The sequence below is a fragment of the Neomonachus schauinslandi genome, chromosome 1 (genome assembly GCF_002201575.2).
Source record: "Neomonachus schauinslandi chromosome 1, ASM220157v2, whole genome shotgun sequence".
Lineage (NCBI taxonomy): Eukaryota > Metazoa > Chordata > Mammalia > Carnivora > Phocidae > Neomonachus > Neomonachus schauinslandi.
The window spans coordinates 183,493,091-183,512,968 of record NC_058403.1 but is presented as its reverse complement, the minus strand read 5'-3'; the positions used below and the strand labels follow the sequence as shown (position 1 = coordinate 183,512,968).

Below are 19,878 nucleotides of genomic sequence, written 5' to 3'. Positions count from 1 at the left end.
CAAGGAAAATAGCACATTGTTTGGTTCTTATTTTTCATTAAATTATTAAGTTTAGTCACAGAAGTCAGTAGTCTACTAGAAGCTTCTTGCATTATCTAATCAGTTTATCAAAGGTGTTCAGCTCTGACATACCAACTTAATGGAGGTGGAAACTGGAAGGAATTTCTAGAAATCACGTTCCTCTGATCTTCAAGGGACCAGATCCAAGCCATTGTTGTGAGTCAGAATGGAATCCCAGCTACTGACGTAGACAAAGTACTTCATCTCTTTGTGAATCAGTTTCCTCCTTTTTAGAGTGGGGTTGTAATGGTATCTACCTAGGTAGTTGTGAGAAAAGAATGAGATCATAGCACCTAGAAACTGCTCAGTACTGCCACTGCATCCCAGAATCTTGTTGGTCCCTGGTATATTTCAGATTTATAGCTAGCGATCTGTGCAATTCAGTGTAATAGAAACTGTTTAAGAAAATCTGAACTATATCCATGTGTAGATATTAGATTAGTAATTTGATGCTTTTAGACTATAATCACTTTACATCTCCTCAGGGCATTTTCTTTTTCCTGTAAAACTACCATGATCACCCAGGCTGGAGAAAGTGTGAAATTAAATCTTACAGGAAAGAAAATGGATGCCAATTAGTTTTGGATCTTTTTTCCCCTTTAAACTTGGTATTTGGTCTACTAAACTATTTGTCTAATTGAAATATGCTAATTATCCATTCATTGCAGATATTCTAAATAGTGTACAATACTTATTTAAAATCAGCAAATATCTTTTTTTTTTTTTTTAAGTAATCTCTATGCCCAATGTGGGGCTTGTACTCAACAACCCAGAGATCAAGAATCCCATGCTGTACTGACTCAGCCAGCCAGATGCCCCTAAAATCACCAATTTTGATTTAAGACATTAGATTCTGGATCTGAAATGTTAGCACTGTTCCCTACCTGGATTATTGTTAATAAATAATTATTCATGGTTAGGACTTTTTAGTTAACCACATATTACCAAATATCAAGTCACTTTCAGTTTTTGTGTATATGCAGATAGTTTAGTTTTACATTTGTAAAATGTTTTAATTGTTTTAATTAAGTTAACTTCTTAACTGTAAAAAGTCGAACTTGTATCTTGCCCTAGTCTAGTAACTGAACTGAGATTAATGCATGAAATGCTGTGTTTGTACCAAAGTTCCTTGTGTTCAGGAGCACCAGTATGTGAGCAAAAGGACTAGAGGTTCTTGTGACCTGAAAAAAGAGTATAAAAATAATTTTCTTTGTATTACATGCTGACCAAACTGGCAATTTTACTCTTCAGTGAAACCTCTGCTTCCTTTCTTAACTGTTCCATAGAACTCAGAGACCAAATGGCTGGAATAGAATGCATAGTTAAATCAAACCATTAGATGATACAGCTTTGTGAATTGCTAAGCATTTTATGTGGTTGCAGATTCTTACCCATAACCCTTGGTGGAGTTCATCTAAAGTTGCTTTATTGTGTGAGTGTATTCATTGTTTGCATTTTAATAGATTTGTCTGTTTCACCTCATACCGATGATTTTTGGTGCCTTTTATTTTAACTCTGAACAGTGTTTCTGTAAGCCTGATTTGATTTCTCTCTTAATAGTCATGGTGCCTCAGTTACTTTTACATGTTACTGGAGTAACATTTGAACTGGTGTACCTCATCTTAAGGCAGCTCCTTTAGAAAATATTGCTAGCCTAAATGGTTTCATATTCATCAGAACCAGATGAGTGAGTGATGCTCTTTCTTTTTGCAGACATGCCAATATTTGGTCTGTGTCCAGCCCACGATGATTTCTACTTGGTGGTGTGTAACGACTGTAATCAGGTTGTCAAACCGCAGGCATTTCAATCACATTACGGTAAGTGCTCAACCATTTAAAAATCATTATTAGAGGGTAAAAGGTAAAGCAGGATTAAACTGAAGGCCAGGGCGCCTGGGTGGCTTAGTCATTAAGCGTCTGCCTTCGGCTCAGGTCATGATCCCAGGGTTCTGGGATCGAGTCCCACATCGGGCTCCCTGCTCAGTGGGAAGCCTGCTTCTCCCTCTCCCACTCCGCCTGCTTGTGTTCCCTCTCTCGCTGTCTCTCTCTCTCTCTCTGTTGAAAAATAAATCTTTAAAAAATAAAATAAAATAAAATAAACTGAAGGCCAGTGACAGCATGGATAGGATATAATATCCCTCCCTCTGTCAGGTTTTCTAATTCATCGAATGGGTTAATGCCTATCAGATGTTGGGTATTTTCTGAATTTTATTAAAAGTGATGTGTATATTCTAATTTATTGAAATTAGACAAGGAGAAATGTATTTCATAAAATCTCTTGAAATAATTGAGTCAGTATAGTGAAAGGTTTATTTCCTTCTAGACCTCATGGTTGTGAATTTAGTGGATGGTAAAATCATATATACACAGTGTGGATACATGTCTTTCTTAAAGAAAATGTGATTTTGAAACTTCCAAGTTCAGTAGTTCTAAATCCAGCTTGACATCATCTTCAATTTGTGAATATGATGAAGCTATCACATCTTCTCCATTAAAATGCATATATACTTAGAAATGAAGCCATGTGTCTTTAGGGATTTCATGAACCCCTGGGCTTTTAGGCTCCACGCCTGCTGTCTGGGTGTTTAATCATGGAAGAATCCAAATAAAATGGCTTTGCTTTGTTATAATGCCACCTAAAGACATAGTTTTATACCCAGTTGGGTTCAATAACAGCTCAGAAGTATTTGAGTCTACACCTTGATTCAGGCATGAGGATGTATAGTATGATCCTTATTTACCTCCTTGGAGTTTGCAATCTAGCTTAAGAGACAGGCAAAACTAACTAGAAATACTTTTTAAACAACTGTGAGTTGTTTCTTCATTGTCCTCAGTACTACAGATGCAAGCTTGAGACAGAATAACAACAGGATCGTTCTATAGATAGAGTGTTTAAGTGAGACTTCTGAGGAGGTAACCCTGGTGACCCGAACTGTACGTGATGGGATGGAGCCACCCATGTGACAGTCTGGAGTAAGAGCATTCTTATACAGAGGGAAGAGCTGGTGCACAGTTGACCACCATAGGTGGAGGGTAGTTAGTGAAGGGAAGTAGAGACTAGAGAGGTTTGCGCTTGTGGGCAGGGACCCTGATCGTGCACAGCCTTGAAGGCCAGAGTAAGAAGAAGCTTGGGGGCATTGTAGGGCTTATTATATAAGAAAGTAACGTAGGCCCACCTCACTGGTGAATTTGCTGAGAATAAATTGTAGAAGGGTAGAAGCAGGGATGAGTTCAAAGGCAAGACATGATAACAGATTAAGGCTAAGGTGGGGCACTAGAGCAGGAGAGACAGCATAGCTTTGAGGCGCATTTTATTTATTTAATTAATTTATTTATTTATTTTTAAAGATTTTATTTCTTTATTTGACAGAGACACAGCGAGAGAGGGAACACAAGCAGGGGGAGTGGAAGAGGGAGAAGCAGGCTTCCCGCTGAGCAGGGAGCCCGATGCGGGGCTCGATCCCAGGACTCTGGGATCATGACCTGAGCCGAAGGCAGACGCTTAACGACTGAGCCACCCAGGCGCCCCTTGAGGCGCATTTTAAAGCTAAAACTTACAAGGCTTGCTGTTGGGACAACAGTTGTTTTAAGAGTCACGTCATCATATCAACATCCCACCATGTTTTCCTGAAGGAATAGATTTTTTTATGTAACCAGAAAAAGGGTTTTTGAGTTTCTGATTCTCAGTGAAGCCCTGGGGTAGGCTCTAGAGTGAGTACAAAGGTGAATAAGATATTGTCTTCCTGATTAAGAGTCACAGAGGTTAGTATTGGAAAAGGCAGTTAATCAATTGCCAAGTGTTTTAGAGTTCAGGATTTTTAAGCCAAACTAGACTGGATTTAAATTTAAACTTGAAAGAACCATAAGCTGTTCATTTGCCCTGAGAAAGTTTTCCATCCTCAGCTTCCTTTGTTACAGTGTCAGAATAGTAATAGCAACCTCATAGGTTCTTAGTGACCATAAGTGAAACAACATGGTAAAGCTACATACGCCTCATACAATGCCTGACACATAATAGGCATGAGAGAGAGAGATAAAAGTACAGCTGTAGATACAGGAAGGTTTGTGTCTAACGTCAAAAAATAGTCCAGGGTCTTAAGAATAAGGAGGAACACAAATTGCTTCTTGATGAAGACTTCTTAGAGAAAATTGCCTTCGGGTTAGGCAATTCTGAAGAGTAGAATGGATCTGTTGTCCCATGTGCAAGTGTTTTTCTTCAGTTTTTAAAAAGGTATGTAATACATGTCCATTGTGGAGGATGCAGAAAATACTTTTTAAAAATCACTTATAATCCCCTAAAATGGGAAGTGTTTTGATGGGGATAGATAGGGCTACCATACCTAACTTCACAGTTTGTGCGCTGAACAGCCACATTTGGTGGCCCTAGGTTGGCAGTAGCGATGATATGAGCAGAGGCAGGAAATTCCTCGCTGTCTGGGATGGACTGCATGGAGTCTCCTTTGGCCAGGGCTGATGTTCCCACACATGGATGGGCAGTGTGCCGAGACAGGCTGGGGCTAGCTGTCAGAACCTCGGTGCCCATTAGACGCCCCTGGCCTTGATGTGTTGTGGGGATGTGCTCCAAGTTTCTTAGCCCCAGAGTGGTGACTTAGTGGTCCTCCAGAGAGGATTGGTGGGGGGCCAGACTGGATCAAAAGGGACCAAAAATGGCAGTGTGAAAACAGCTGCAGCTTAAGGCAAGGCCCACTAAAAAGGTGTTACCTCTTCCAGGACTCCCTTAGGCAGAAAGGGGCCCTTTTGGTCCCCTCTTCCAGAAGCACCTCACACAGTTGTTCCAGCGCATCTTATGGAGATGATTTTCTCTCTCTCACTCTCTTTTTAAGAATGTCAGTGTACTGGGGACAGGGGTGAGGGAGTCCCATAAAATCACATTTTTACCCTTTTTCTCTACCAGTCCCTAGTCCACCCAGTATCTTCTAATAAGATACTTGTAGAAGGAGAAAGGAATGGTGGTCACTTCAAACATGTAAATGAGAAGATGTGAATGCAAGATTCACATACTCAAATGCCTTCTGTGGCTATGCAGGGGCTGGGATGGGACTGATAAAGCCACGGGGGGGGGGTGGGGGTGGGCTTGGTCCCTCTAGTGGCAAGAGAAATATTAAAGCTGTAAGAGAGAAGAGTCCCTGGCAGGAAGTTGGGTCCCAAGTGTTCTGAGAGAGGTTTTCAGCTGGGAAATGTTGAAGGACCTCCCTCTATGAGGCAGAACCAAGGAGAAGGCTGATGGCAAACAAACAGGAGGTTTGGACATGCGTAGATGTGAGGCATTGGGTGCAACTGCATGAAGTGGAGGGAGGCACCATGTGATGACCCTGGAGAGATTTGGGACCCACACACCACTCACCTGGAGGGAAGGAGGGGTGGGCAGGGTCTCCAGTGCCAAGAAGCATTCCCGGTGCTGCCAGTGTCTCTTCTATCCTTGGGGATAGGGGTTATAACAGGAAAAGTTTGGTTTTGGTTTTTGTTTTTTTGTTTGTTGTTTTTTTGGAACCCATATTTTTTTTGTTGTAATTCCCCAAGGCCCATTCTTATGTGTTAACACCAAAAAGAGATTTAAATTCAAAATCCTTCCCAGTGGCCATTATAGTTTGTTTATTAGGTATTAGGAAGAATCCATACCTGCCAATCGAGGGATTCTCTTTTCTTATCTTTGTGAATGAAATTGGTGAAAATGTGTGGGCAGTCTTCTGTGAATTAATGTATTACTGATAATCATCTGTGACTTTTATGAACAAGTGAGCAGTTGCTGCAAAATCCAACAGGCAGTTCCTTTAAAACCACTGCTGCCAGGGCAGAGAAGGAAGCCACAATAGCAACAAGGCTTGTAAATCGGTTCTTGGTGGTGGTAATGTTACTGTGAATTGGTGAGCAGCTTATTACCAAGAGTAGTGAGAGATAATATACTTTTTTTGCTAGCCGAGCTGCTTATTTGGGAGCTAACGATTAACCAGGATTTCCATGTGAGCAATGATGTTGATTGATAGTAGTGTCATTTTGGCATTCCCAGTTTCTCATTGGTCTATTTGCTTTCATAGTGTAGATTGCTTTTGTTCTTGGAAACAGCGTAGTAATATACTTTCTTGATGTTGTCTTAATGTTTTGAACTAGTCCGGGATACTTCATATTTTTCCTTTAGTTACTTGGTATTTTTGAGAGCAAGATGTTCCTTACTGTTAATTTCAGATTTGAAAGTATAATTTGAATCATTGGATCCCAAACCTTCTGTGCATCTGAATCAGAGAGGAGCTTTCTAAATGGGCAGCTTCCCAAGGACCATTCCGACTGACTAGATGGGAATCTCTGGGATAGGACCTAGCAATCTACATTCTAAACCACTCCAGAGATGGATAGTGACCCCCAGGCTGGCCGGGATGCCCTGGGATCACAGCAGATCCCTCCACTCTGTCAGGGTTGTTGCTTTGTGTTCCTGGTGCCTGGCACAGTGACTGACGTAGATTGGCACTCAGCAATTTGTTGAGTCTAGCAAGGATGGCACGAAAGGAGGCCCTTGTTTTTTTAAACTGATTTTTAACTTTTTTTATTACGTGCTGGAAATGCCCTGTTAATTGCCTCTAAAACTTTGAGTACGGAGGAGGGCTGAGATGGGCCAGAAGCCTTAGGGCCAGAAGCACCCTTCTTTTGAGGTTGTTGACCAAGGTGGGAACCTCAGTTATCTAGTAGTAAATGTGTTGGTCCTAAATTGGCTACTGAATAGCATAAAATGTGTAGTCCTATTTACATATGTTGGCTATGGATCTGAACAGGTTGGGTTCGCTGGTGATTTGTGGGGTGTCTTTGGGGTTTTGTTTTGGAAGAGCTTCCCAAATGATTCTGACACACTGTGCATGTCCTGGTCTTTGCTCTGCTGCTTCTCTTTGAGTTTGCTTACGAAGAATACCTTAATTCCTCTCAACCTGTGTTTTGTGCAGACATGAGGTGATCTTACCTAGGTTAAATAAGTGAATGCTGGTCGTTCAGCTTGGACAAGTGCCACAGTTAGAATCTCTAATAAATTGAAACCCTGCTTGAAAGTCAGCTGTTAAAGTATTTTGCCCCAGGTTAATTAAGTTGACCCATTTGTTCACCTTTTGGCTCAGCCCTGCGTCCCTGAGCAAGGCCTCATGGTCACATGTGCCTCTGCCACCTTTCCCCGATTTTAATCAATTGGGTTCTCTATTTATGATGTGCTTACATAATTCCACTTAATATTTTTCTTTAAATCAAACCACTTCTATTTAAATAAATCCTTTACAAAGAAAATCTAACCAGAATCCTCAACAGGAAAACTGGTGTTGTTTTCCAGAGATGCTAAGTGTAAAAATAAATAAAGTGAAGAGGTGATTAAATTCTTTGTTGATGTTCTTGCCTGTGCTAGCTCTGAGCCCTGAGGCCTGCTCCCTTTGTGGAAAAGGAGACAAGCACGTTTTAGGCAAGTGTTATCCACCCGGTGGTGTGATGTTTGTTACCAAGAATTGAAAGAGATTTGGGAAAGGAGTAAGTTGTCACTTGAGATTTAATGTTGTTAATGATGGGGAATGATACGTACACAATGTTTTGGGGAACATGGGCTCAAGCTGTTGGATTTGGTTTCCTCTCATGTTTAAGGAGCTGTCTGTCCTCTGAGGCCAACCCCAGCCCTAGGAAGTTGTCATGCCTAGGAAGCAGATTCTCAAGTCACATTTTGATCTGCAAAAGGATCACAAAAGACAAATACCCTTGATCTTTTATCAGTTGGTATTTTGTATTGATTATGTACTGAGCCCCTTCCAGTCACCATGAGTGGTGTGTGAGTCTGGTCCTCAACGTAAAACCTATTTCCTCTCTCAGACCTCTGTTCATAGATGGGAGGTGTGGTGGGGGGTTGGAATTTTATAAGTCTGGCTTTTTCTTAACTGTGAAAGTAGCATTAGCAGAAATACTGCTGTGATCTTATATCTTTCTCTACTTGCAGATAATTACGATCCTGCAAAATTAACAGCCGCACGCATTGCTTGAATTTAATGTTCCTTGAAGTGCACTGAGGTGGTTTGGATTCTTTTAGATGCCAGCATAAATTATATTTTTCAAAAATGTAGTTTTCATCAGAAGATGAGTAAACAGAAATTACTCATACTTTTTGAGCTAATTAAATTGGTTTCAAAGAATGTTAGTGTACGAGCAGAATGAGTCTTAATCTGTGAGAGCCGATAGGCTGGTTCTGGCATAAATGCTGATTCCCATTGTTGACAGCATTTCAGTAGTTGTGACCAGTAATTGCTATCATTTGATTGAATTAATCTACATCACAAAGCAGAGCTTTTGCTGTTTAATAAAGAACACCCTTCCCCTTTTGCCATATGGTTGAAAGTAACAATTTCAGGTATTTTGAATGAGTTATTTTATTTGGCCATTAAGTAACTTTGTTTTTGGATAAAGAAAAAAATGTTCCTCTGTTCTGTCCATTGTGCTGGCTAAATTTGGCCCCTGCATTTTTATAATCTGGGCCTTTTTCTGCTTTGAAACTTTTAGTGATAATCTTTTCAGGATTGCCATTCATCTAAAAGTCCACAAACTAATGATGATTTTTAAAGTATTTGGTGATTCACAAAGCATTGTTGTATGTATTGTCTCATTTCCTGTTCTTAGCAACCCACTGAGTGGATAGTTCTATTCCCAGTTTACAAATAAAACTCCTAAATTAAATTTCTTTCACATGGATAAAATGTACCAGGCCAGCTTTTCTGGCGACTCATGTCTATTTCTCTTGCATGTAATAAGGATGTATAGAGTTAAAAGAAAATCTAGGGAAGATGTAATGAATTCCACATGTCACAAAACTATCATTAGTGACAGATGTCCTAGCTCAGGTAGAACTTTAAAGTTGGCGTAGAGTAGCTGGGTCAGCATTGTACACCCATTTGCTCAGAGAGAACATTCAGTAATTCGAAGACGTAATGGTAGTAGGTAGATAATCGATTTAGCATAGTTGCTGGATTTCTCTTCAGCCTGTTCTCCTACTCTGTTTTAACCTTAAATCCTAGTAGTCCAAAGCCAAGCTCCTCCTCTTCTTGTTTCAGCCGCATAACATGCTGTAGCTGTTGCTGCTGCTGCTTTTTTTTTTTTTAACATGCAGATTTTAACAAATTTCTTTTTCTTTTTTTTTTTTTAAAGATTTTATTTATTTATCCATTTGAGAGAGAGAATGAGACGGGGGAGGGTCAGAGGAAGAAGCAGACCCCCCACTGAGCAGGGAACCCGACGCGGGACTCGATCCCGGGACTCCAGCATCGTGACCTGAACCAAAGGCAGTCGCTTAACCAACTGAGCCACCCAGGCGCCCCTAACAAATTTATTTTTCAAAAATAAGGTCTGTCATAGTCTGATGGCCCCCAGTCGCGGACGGTAAGGCGAAGTCCATCATCATTCCGTAGCTTCTTTAGAGAATTGGTTGGCATATTTATTTCTGCAGTCAGTATAAAGATTGAAACTTGTTGCAGAGCCAAACATACTTCACTCTTTTGCTTCTGAGACATATGCCAAGCCTTTCTCCAGCAGTCAGGGCTGAGTCAGGGAAGGGAGCTAACCAGAGCAGGCACATCAAAACGTGAATGATATGAAGGTGGACGTTAGTGTAACTCTCAGTGGAAATTTGAAGTTGACCATTTGACCTAAATTTCTTGTCACCAAAAAAACATGATACAAAATAAATGCAGTGAATTCAGTTTTTCTTTGCCACAAGCGAAACAGTGCTAATTAATTTTTTTAATATAACTACAGTAGTATCAAATAAAGGACCACTTTGTCCCTAGCTAGTATTTTATCTTTTTTCCTCAGTTATATAATAAGCGGTATCTTTAAGTGGTGTTATTGGGGTGCCTGGGTGGCTCATATTGTTAAGTCTCTGCCTTCGGCTCACATCATGATCCCAGGGTCCTGGGATTGAACCCCACATTGGGCTCCTGGCTCAGCAGGGAGCCTGCTTCTCCCTCTCCTTCTGCCTCTGTGTCTCCCCCTGCTCAAACTCTCTCTCTCTGTGTCTCAAATGAATAAATAAAAAATATCTTTTAAAAAAAAGGTTATTTATGCCATTTATAGGAGCAACATTTAAATTTATAGTTATAAAATGTATTGATTTTTCCTCTTAATGAATCTCTGCCTCTATTAATGTGCCTTTCCAATTGCTTAAAAAAATAAATTGGCTGTAATATTATTCATGCTTTTAACAAATATTTATTGAGTACCTAGTGTCAGCTCTAGGCATTGCTCCTACTGAACTACTAAAGCAGTGTCTCTTGCAGCTTACAGTCTGGTTAGGGAGGGTGGAGACAAAATCAAGTAAAATAAGATTACGTCAAGTAGTGATAAATGCTAAGAATATTGTGAGAGAGAATGACCACTGGGGCAAGACCCTTTATGTAAGGCTAGTCAAAGAAAGCTTCTCTGAGGTGTTGATTTTGAAACTCCTGAGAAAAAGAGCCAGGCTTCTGAAGATGTGGAAGACCGGTGTTGGACACAGAGAAAATAGCAGGTGCAGAGACCCTGAGGTGGAAATGCGCATGGCAGAAAGGCCAGTGAGGAGGTGGAGAAGCAATGTGTAAGGACGTGAGGGGTCTGGGTTAAGGTTCAGAAAAGGGGGGACTACTGGGGATCTTCTTGGGGTCACCAAAGGATCAGGATTGGACAGTGCAGGTGATTCGAAGTTGCTGGAGGGTTTTGAGCAGGAAGTGTCCTGATCTGATTGATGGTTGCTCTGTGGAACATAGGGGCAGGAGCAGAATCAGTGAGACCAGTTGGTGGGCTGTTTTGCTCTAGTCCAGTTGAGAGCTGAATCAGGAGAGAAGGCTTACATCGAGATTGTAGCAGAGGCTGCAGAAGCTGAGAGTGTGGCCGGAATTGCAGTCGGCATGGAAGGAGAAAGCCAGCAGGGTCTGCTGATGGACAGGGGATTAGCAATATGGGGAAAGAAGGGACAAGGAGTGACTCTTGGGGTTTTGGCTCAGGCAACTGGATGAATTTACCTAGTTTATGGATCCAGGGGAGTTGTTCTTCCAATTTGTGTGGGGGCTTTTTTTTTTTTGTAAATGAGGTGTACTGACTGGAATGAAAAGCCTTGATGTATTATATTCAGTCTTTAGGCATTTTCTAAATATTGTAGGGGTTGAAAATAATTATTGCAATGATGCCAAACTTAGGGGTCATTTATTCTTTTTAGTTTGTTGTTGTTGTTTTGTGGAACGGTAGTTACCTAGTCCTAGGTGCCTACCTAGTCCTAGATGCTGGGAAGCAAAAGAGGATGTGCCTGCTTTCCTGGGACTTCTCAGCTTCTCATTCAGCTAACAAAAACATACCGATTCCAAAGCAAAAACACAGGCATTTTGATGTTTTTTTTATTATTAACGTAGTAATATACATTGTAAAAGAAAAATAAATACGAAAGAGGAGGATGAATATGAAATCAGAATGAATAAAGCTCCTCCATGTTACTTTTCAGGGCTGCAGTTTGGCATATACCCTTGGAAGCTTTCTAGACCCAGCACATAGACCTATTTGGCTGCATATTTCTTGTTCCCTCATTCACATTAACATTGGATATGTTATAAATTTACTTTTAACTTAATAACCTATCTTATTTTTTCATGTGAATTCATACTACGCCACTTCTTTTTAAAGACTGCCTATTATTCCACTTTATTAGTGTATTTAAATGAATTTCACCAGTCCTCTATTGGTAGACATGTAGTTTCTCAGTATTGCATTATGACAGGCAGTGCTTTAAAGAACATTCTTCTTTGGGAATGTCTGTCATTTATTTCAGAGTATTGATTCTCCACATGGAGGCTGGTCAGAGCTGCCTTCCAGCTTAGTATTACTGTGATTTAATGAACTACTTCAACAGTTCTCATTTGCATCACCGGAATAAGGCAGTGAAAATGTGGGTTTCTAGCAGCATTAATCAATCAGTAAATAAATACTGTTTATCCACCAGTGCTTTTCTTGACCTGTCTACTATATATAGAAATCATCGGGATGGCTGTGCTTCAGATTTTAAAGGGGGATATTTCAGTATATAAAGCCGCATTTTAGTTATATTTGCTAAAAGATGTTTTTCCTGAGTCACTTCACAAGACTAATGTGTATGTTTACTGGTTATGATACACAGACACCTGCTATTCCAACCCTGTTCAGCTGTGGTCTTACATATGACCAGAAGAGGGAGTTTTTATTGCTTCTTTATGCGTGTCACACCTACTACCTGGCTGGAATAATTCCGCCCATGCATGTGCTAGTCCAAGCCCATAAAACAAACTGGTTTGAGGCAAGTGGCTAAACTTAGCTCTTGGCTTCCTCATTTCACATTGTGTATATAGAAATCCAAGTCTTTAGGTTTACTTCTACGTTTTGTTATTAAGACAACAGTTCTCAGCTTGAACTTCAAAGAAATTTTATACCTTTTCCTCTTGTGTATTTGAAAGCTTAAAAAAAAAAGAGAGAGAGACAGATCAGGGAAGGTAATTATCTCAGTTTTAAAAGTTAAGATACAAGCAGTAAGCCCCTAATCACACATGTTAAGAGTTCCTGATCTATAGTCTCCTAGAGTCAAAAATAAACTCTGGAGTGAAATTTGTTTATTGCTTCTTATGCTTGATATTTTCAAAAGATTGTTAGAATTTCTAATACTGAAGATTTGTAGTGAGCTTTAGAATGTTAAAATATTGTTTCGCCAGAGTGGCTAATAGGCCTTTTTTCTGTGTGATTCTTAGTGTGTTCAGTTGTGCTACTTGAATCTCAGTCTGCTTAGCCAAACAAATGAAATGGGAGCCCTAATCAGGATATGCTTGTTTGATGTAATACCAGAATGTAATGCTGTCTAAATTTTTCTTCGGCTCCTTTCACATTGCATTTTTTAAGAACAAAAATTTGTTAAATTAGTTTCTTTATGGATTTTTTGAATGATGCATGAATATATTAAATATATAAACATCATATATTTTTATATATATACACAATCTCAAATACACTGTTTCACTTCAGCCTCCTTTTTTCTTATTTCATTGGCTCTTTCTCCCTACTCGCTGTCTCCAACTGTTAAGTCTTCTCTTTCTGTACACCATCTATGTAACTTGATACAGTGTAGTACATAACTTAGTTTACATACTTCTATATTTTTTCTCATACTAATAAATCTATATGAACACATATAATCCTATGTTTTATTAGTTAGGGACTTTTGATCATAGTTTTATGAAAAATGGATTCTATTACGCACACTTTTGCTTCTTTTCTACTCAGCAGTACCACATGGGAATTCATTCACAGGCCAGGATAACGCTAATCCCCCCTTTTTAATGGTTGCTTACTGTTCTAAGGTGTGGCTGGGCAGTAGCTTTCTCCTCGAAGTCCTCTTGTCTGTGGACATCGCACTTATTTCCTGCTTTTTGCCTCCATGAACAAAGCTACAGTAGCCCTCCTGCTACAAACATCCTTAACTACTGGTGGCTTTGTTTCTGTGGGATTAGAGTCTCAGGAAGGGAATCCTGGGTCAGAAAGGATATTGATAGGCATTGTTAATAGCTGCTACTAGATTGTTTTCCACAAAGGCTGTAATACTTTATATCTACTAGGCATGTATGAAAGTATCACCATCAGGAGTAAGTGTTTTATTTATCTTTCTAAAATTCAGTTTCTTTTGCTAAAGCATCTTAAAGTGTTTTATACACACACACACACACACACGATTGATTGTAATTTGACTTTGAACCAAGTCTCTGAAACAAGCACAAACTTTTTTTTACCAGTGTTAGCACGTATCTTCTGAATTTGAGTAATATGGAATTATATGAGGCAAAGAGATCTTTCAAAATGAGCAATGATTTAAAAAAAATATTCATTTAAGCAATCATAGGCAATTTTCCTGGCATCTGTGGGAAATTTCTATTCATCCTGCTTGGAATTTACCTTAGGAGAGAAATCTAGGTCTGCTAGGCTGGGATTCCTCTCTGCAAAATGTATAGGCTCCTAGAAGATAACAGTTTTGGGTGAACTTAATTGCAGGACCGATGATTTTAATCTGTTGTCAGTTTTATTTCTGATCTCATTATCCCCCTTGCATTTGGTGTGATTGGTCACCTTTTAACAGTGTTCACTTTGTGTATCAAATAATGACTGGACTGAGGTCAGACTGTGGTTAACACAAAGCCTCTGTAAATCAGGCCATGAGGTTATACTTACTTTATTGGCCTGCCTTTGAACAACTAGAACTGTTGAAAAGGGGATACACACATGAAGTGTGGCCGAGCCCTGAAGAGCCATCCACCAAAAGATCAGATGATGCCAGCCCGAAGAAGGCTGCTTCATGATTAGCCCCCAACGTGAATTATCCCCGTTTCTACTTCATCTCCCACCTCTCCTAATCTGGCGCGAGTACCTAATGAGCGCTGGGTAACAGCGTAGCAACATTCTTTGGTGAAGCTAATCTGATTCTGGATAGCAGGATTCCAGGCCCGCAGCTGAATGAATCGTTTGGTATTTCCAAGTTTGAAAATACTTTCTCCCCCTTTAAGTGTTCCTTGGCAGCAGGTGAGGAATGTTAAAGCTCCTGTAAGTGCCAATTAAGGCCAATTATAACTTGCCCGGCCTGCTGAGACACTGAAGTGGAGTCAGCGGAGACTTGCGCTCCTGTGAACCAGAGCACTGACTACCACCAGTGACATAGCACAGCCTTCCCCGCCCCCGCGGCCGGCAACGTGTTGGGGGCCCTGCTGAACGCCGAATGATACCGGCCGGCCTCTCCGGGATTTGATTTAGGAAATCCCAAGATTTGCTGGGGACGTCACTAATTTCGGCAGTAGGCACCTCTTTGTCCTCTTCCCCCTTTCTTTGAAATGATGCCCACCATCTAACTTCTCCTTGATTCCACTCATAAGAGCTAACCTGTATGGGGCACTGAAGAGGTGCCAGGCTCCGCATTATGTGCATGACCTCCTTACTCCTCACCGCAACCCAGCGGGAGGAGGCGGTCTTAGCACTTCCCAGGAGAGGATGCAGACCCTGAGGGACAGAAGGTTCTTGGCCTGGACTAGGCCGCACGACTGGAAGTGATGAGACTGCAGCGGGCTGGTTGCCCCCTCAGCCCAGGCCCTGGAGGCGCTGCCCTTCCTGGCGGCTGCTGGTATGCTCCTTTGCTGGGAGCAGGCCCATTCACCGAAGAATTTTTGTCAGCTCAGGACTCCCTTTGTGCACCAGAATAAAACTGATGAATGCACACCATCCACAACACAGCCGATACCTGCAATTTTTGGTCTGTAAGGCATGGATGTTATTGTATTAAAATGGTATTTTAGTCTGCAGTCTTTTTTTAGTCTGTAGTCTTTGAATTTTTTTTTCATAGGAAAAATGAAATGTGGCCATGTCCCCAGACCTAGACACTTAAATATGAGCCATCATTGGGAAACTTAGTATCAAAATAAACTTCATTTGGATAGGATATCTGGAGCTGGTTTGTAGAAAACAGTAAGAATGCTGTCTGAGCAGAACAAAGTGGTATTTAAGTATTTGCTTAAACATTTTACTCGGGGCATTCAGGGAGGAGAATGTATGTGTTTAAAAATTTAAAGCTTTATGCCCATTTTTTTTGTATTTGTATATATTCTTATTGTACAAAATTATATTTTCCTGACTTACACTGTCATTCATCCCTTTTTGGTTATAGATCTTAAAAATAAGTTTGAATTGCTTCTCTCTTGTTTATGCAATTGACCCTTGAAAAACATGGATTTGAGCTGTGCAGATTTTATCCATTTATCCGCAGAGCTTTTTCAGTAAATACAATACAGTACTGTAAATGTATTTTCTTTTCCTTATAAGTTTCTTAATAACATTTTCTTTTCCCTGCTCATTTTAAGACTACAGTGTGTAATATGTATCACATAGAAAATATGTGTTAATTAGCTTTATGTTAACGGTAATGCTTCTCATCAGTAGGATGCTTTTCGTAGTTAAGTTTTTGGGGAGTCAAAAGGTAGACAGATTTTTCCACTGTAGGGTGTAGGGGGTCAGTTCCCCTAACCCCCACATTGTTCAAGGGTCAGCTGTTTGTGAAATTAAATATAGATGTGTATTTGTAGCAATTAAGAGTGTTTGCGGAAATCCACCCTAGTTTTCATCAGAATTAGAGATAAGATTTGGTTCTCAGAACTCATGGATTGACTGGGGTTTGTAAGGATTTTTTCCCCCTTTGCCCTACCGCCATCTACAAAAGGGAACATTAGAAAGTCAGGTCAAGCATTTGTGCTGGGAGAACAGCAAGGACTCTGGGGTCTGGCCTGACAGGTGCAGTGATGTGGAACTGAGGCTTAGTCTGAGAAAGGCTGTCTTATCTCAGTTTTGTCCTGTGGCCGATGACATCAAGGAGACTCCTCAGCTGCCCCTTGGGGAGGGTGGGTGGGTGCAGTGAACAATACTAAGACCTGTTGCAATCAGGTAGGATAGCAGTGGAATTTTTTCTTCTAGCTTAAGAAGACCTTTGGTGAATTAACCTAAACTTCTTATTTTTGCTAAACTTTTGGAAGATTTTTCTCATCCTGGGCTTCTGAGACCTGCTGACGCCCCTTACCTGGTGTTCTGGCATCTTCTAGGGATGACCATAGTTTTGCATTGTTTGAATGTGACTGTAAGAAGTCTGGGGGGAAAAAAAGTAGGTTTCAGAAAACCCTCTGGATCTTAATATTGCTGCCTTGGGTGGGATCTGAATGATTGCCATGAAATTAAAGCAGTGTGGCTACTATTCTTTTGTTTTAGAGTAAATTTAGAATTTGTGTCTGGTCTAGTAGAAACCATTTCCTACGACTCATGACTCTTTCCCACCCCTTCCAAGCCAAATCTTTTCCACACATGTAATTCATGACTTCTAGCCAAATATTCTCTATGGGGTGATGGGATTCTGTAGAGGAATTTCCCCCCTCCTTTTGACATTTAAAAGTGTTCATTCTGAACTATCAGGCATCCGAGTCTATTTATGTGTGCAGCCTTTATCATCATAAAACTCAGATCAGTTGGCCATTTTTTTCCATGTCTATTTGACCGTAAGATTTGGGGATTGAGAAATGGGGGGTGGGGGGTAGCTTTGTGGGGAGTATGATAAGGCTGAGATAGGGAAACAGACCAGGAAGACACTTTATAAAGAGCCATCAGTGAGAGAAGTTTTTGGATTAAAAGTATAAAAGGTCCCAGCTTTAGTCAGTCATGTAATGATTGAACACCAAACTCTGGACGATCAGGTATATATTCTTCTGACATTAGATGCATTTTACAAAAATGCACAGAAAATTGGTTAAGATTTTTGTTACTGGGTTTAGGAAGGAAAAGTAAGCTTCAGTATGACAAATTTTAATTATTTTTAAGTACAGATCGTGGGGACATAAAATGTTGAGAGAGGCTGCTGATTTTTATAGAAATGCATTAACTTTAAAACTTCTAGGTCTATGGAGGCTTAAAATGTAGGCTGTGTAATGAATCATGTAAGTTTTCTAATATACCTGGATGCAGCAGCATCCATTTCAAGGTATTCAGAAAAATCAGGGTGTGAGTAAATTCACAGTTTAGCAGGTTAAATTCATAAGTTCCATCTTCCCCAGTTTTGGCAAGTTGCCTCTCAAGTAGAAGGATTAATTTACACCAGCCAGGACGCCTTGTATGACCATATTAGATGAAATTAGACTCCACCCCTTGTTTTCTGTTGATCTGCCAGGACCTTTGTAATTCAAGTGCTTTTTACAGTAGTAGCAAATGTTACATAAGACCAAACATGGAGCATATTTGGAGTTGGTGGGCAGACCCAAGTCATGATGCAAGCTTGCAGTAGCAAGTGTGCAGTGAAGCACAACCAGATTATGTGAATGGAAGGTGACAAGAAGCCTCTCCAGAACAGCCCTTCCTCCGCGCGAGGGCTGAAAGCTGCACTGGGTAAGTTTTCCGAGGCAGTTTCCAGAGGCTGGGCTTGGCTCGGGGCCCAGTTGTGGATGAGCTTGCGGGAGGTGGGTTAGGTCTTTGCTCTCGTTACATGGAAGAGCTCGTGCAGGCCTCTTTCCTCCTGGCGTTTGGCCTTCTCTGCCAGCAAGCCCTGAGCTGTACGGTGCTCAAGTCGTGGAGGGAGTGAGCTCTGCAGAGCTAGTGGATCAGAGTGGGTAATCGCAACAAGGGGGATTAGCTGCCGCAAGCCGTTCACAGGAGCCATTCTGAAATGTCATTTGAGTGGTCTGGACAAAGTTCAAACGTAGACAGGAGTCTAGTTTGTTATTAACTCCAACAAAATGCTGAGGTTTGCACCAAACAGTTCCCGTATCTCAAAACAGGGAAAGCATTAGTTACGCCGCTCTCTAAAAATGGAGGAACGCTGTGACATGCTTTAACTGTTTGTTTTTTATCTCACTTGTGGTAAGTGAGGTTTTGTGACAGGCAGTTCATAGTGTTTCCTGTAGAATGTGTTTGAAAGCTGTTTTGTCAGATACTTCAAATCCACAGCAAAGTTTCAAGCAGAACACTGTGTCAAGAGGAGAAACAACTTCAAAAAACAAACAGTAGCCCTGGAAAGTCATTCAGTAACTTAAAGTGAGTGTATAAAAATTTAATTACATACTGACTGCCAGAAAGAATGATTTTTTTCGGTTATGTTATCAAGGGTAGCCAGTGCAGCTCAGCTGGTTGTGTTTGGCTGTGTTGGGAGTCTGTTCCCAAAGTTGCCCTGTCTCCTGCTTCTGTGGGTGAGCAGGGCGTGAGGTGACAGTGGCGTTCTTGACTTGTCCCTGGAGTCACATTTCATGGCTTCTGCAGTAATGAGCTTGACCGGATGATTTTAATTGAGGTTGAAATTTAGCTACCAGTTTGAAGGGCTGTAAATATAGACAGATTTTAAACCTTTAATCAAATTGCTATTAATTGCCTAAAATTTATTTTTTTTTTTAAACTCTCTCTCGTCAGGCAGTTTTAGTTTTGCTGTTTGTGGTTTCGTTTTTGAACATTGCTTTTGATGTTCATTAGGTGATAGCTCCAGCCTGAAGGTGGGGCAGATACTATTTCTCTTTTAAAAAAAAGAAAAAATGTGTGCTACAGATTCATTGAACACATTGGCATTGTTAAGTAATGAATCACCCATTCCTATTAACAGAGTGCTTAATGAAGGCTTTTGGGGCTGTGTTCTGAGTTTGAGGTTTTTGTCATTCCCGTGTTCACTGTTTGCTTCCCTCCCCCATTCAGAATAAAGTGAAATTAAAAGGATACAAAATTAGTGGGGAATAGCAATAAGGATGTGACTTAGACTCAGTGTAGCTCTTGGTGGCAGATGGTGCTGTCATTCCATTGCACCTTGGACTTGCTACTCCTTTTTGGCCTGGGAAGACAGTGTTCCCTGTGGGGATTCGTGCATAGCAGTTTTCATTTTAAAAAAACAACACAAAAACAATGAAAAAGAGAACTCTAATTTAAATTTTACCAGGTTCCTTTAATTCAGTCTCTTCCTACACGCATGTGCGCACGGGTGTGTGTGTGTGTGTAAAATTTGGATTGGAGTGGGAAAGGCATACTTTGTTTTTTTTTTAAATTCCCTTTTTGCATTTTGATGATAGCCTTGTATCTTTCATTTGGGACATAGGCCCAAAATGTGATTACAGAGAAGCTTGGGTAAGGACTGAGTATGTTGATGATTGAACTGCACTTGGTATATAACAAATTGGAACACTAAACTTGGAATGATAAGTCACCGAACTGTAGGATGCTTCGTTCCCTAACCAGTGAAGGATTAAACCAGAAGTAGCCGGAGACGGG

The 19,878-nt window shown here is 40.6% G+C and overlaps 1 protein-coding gene across 2 annotated transcripts in view; it reads left to right on the top strand.

Annotated features, from left to right (window-relative positions):
- The window catches only part of ATXN7 (ataxin 7), an 87,245-nt gene that overhangs the window by 38,810 nt on the left and 28,557 nt on the right, over window positions 1-19,878 (top strand). For both annotated transcript variants that reach the window (XM_021695038.2, XM_021695037.2), the window contains exon 3: window positions 1,774-1,878. In XM_021695038.2, coding sequence (XP_021550713.2) covers window positions 1,774-1,878 — 105 coding nt within the window. The remainder of the gene's footprint in view (window positions 1-1,773; window positions 1,879-19,878) is intronic.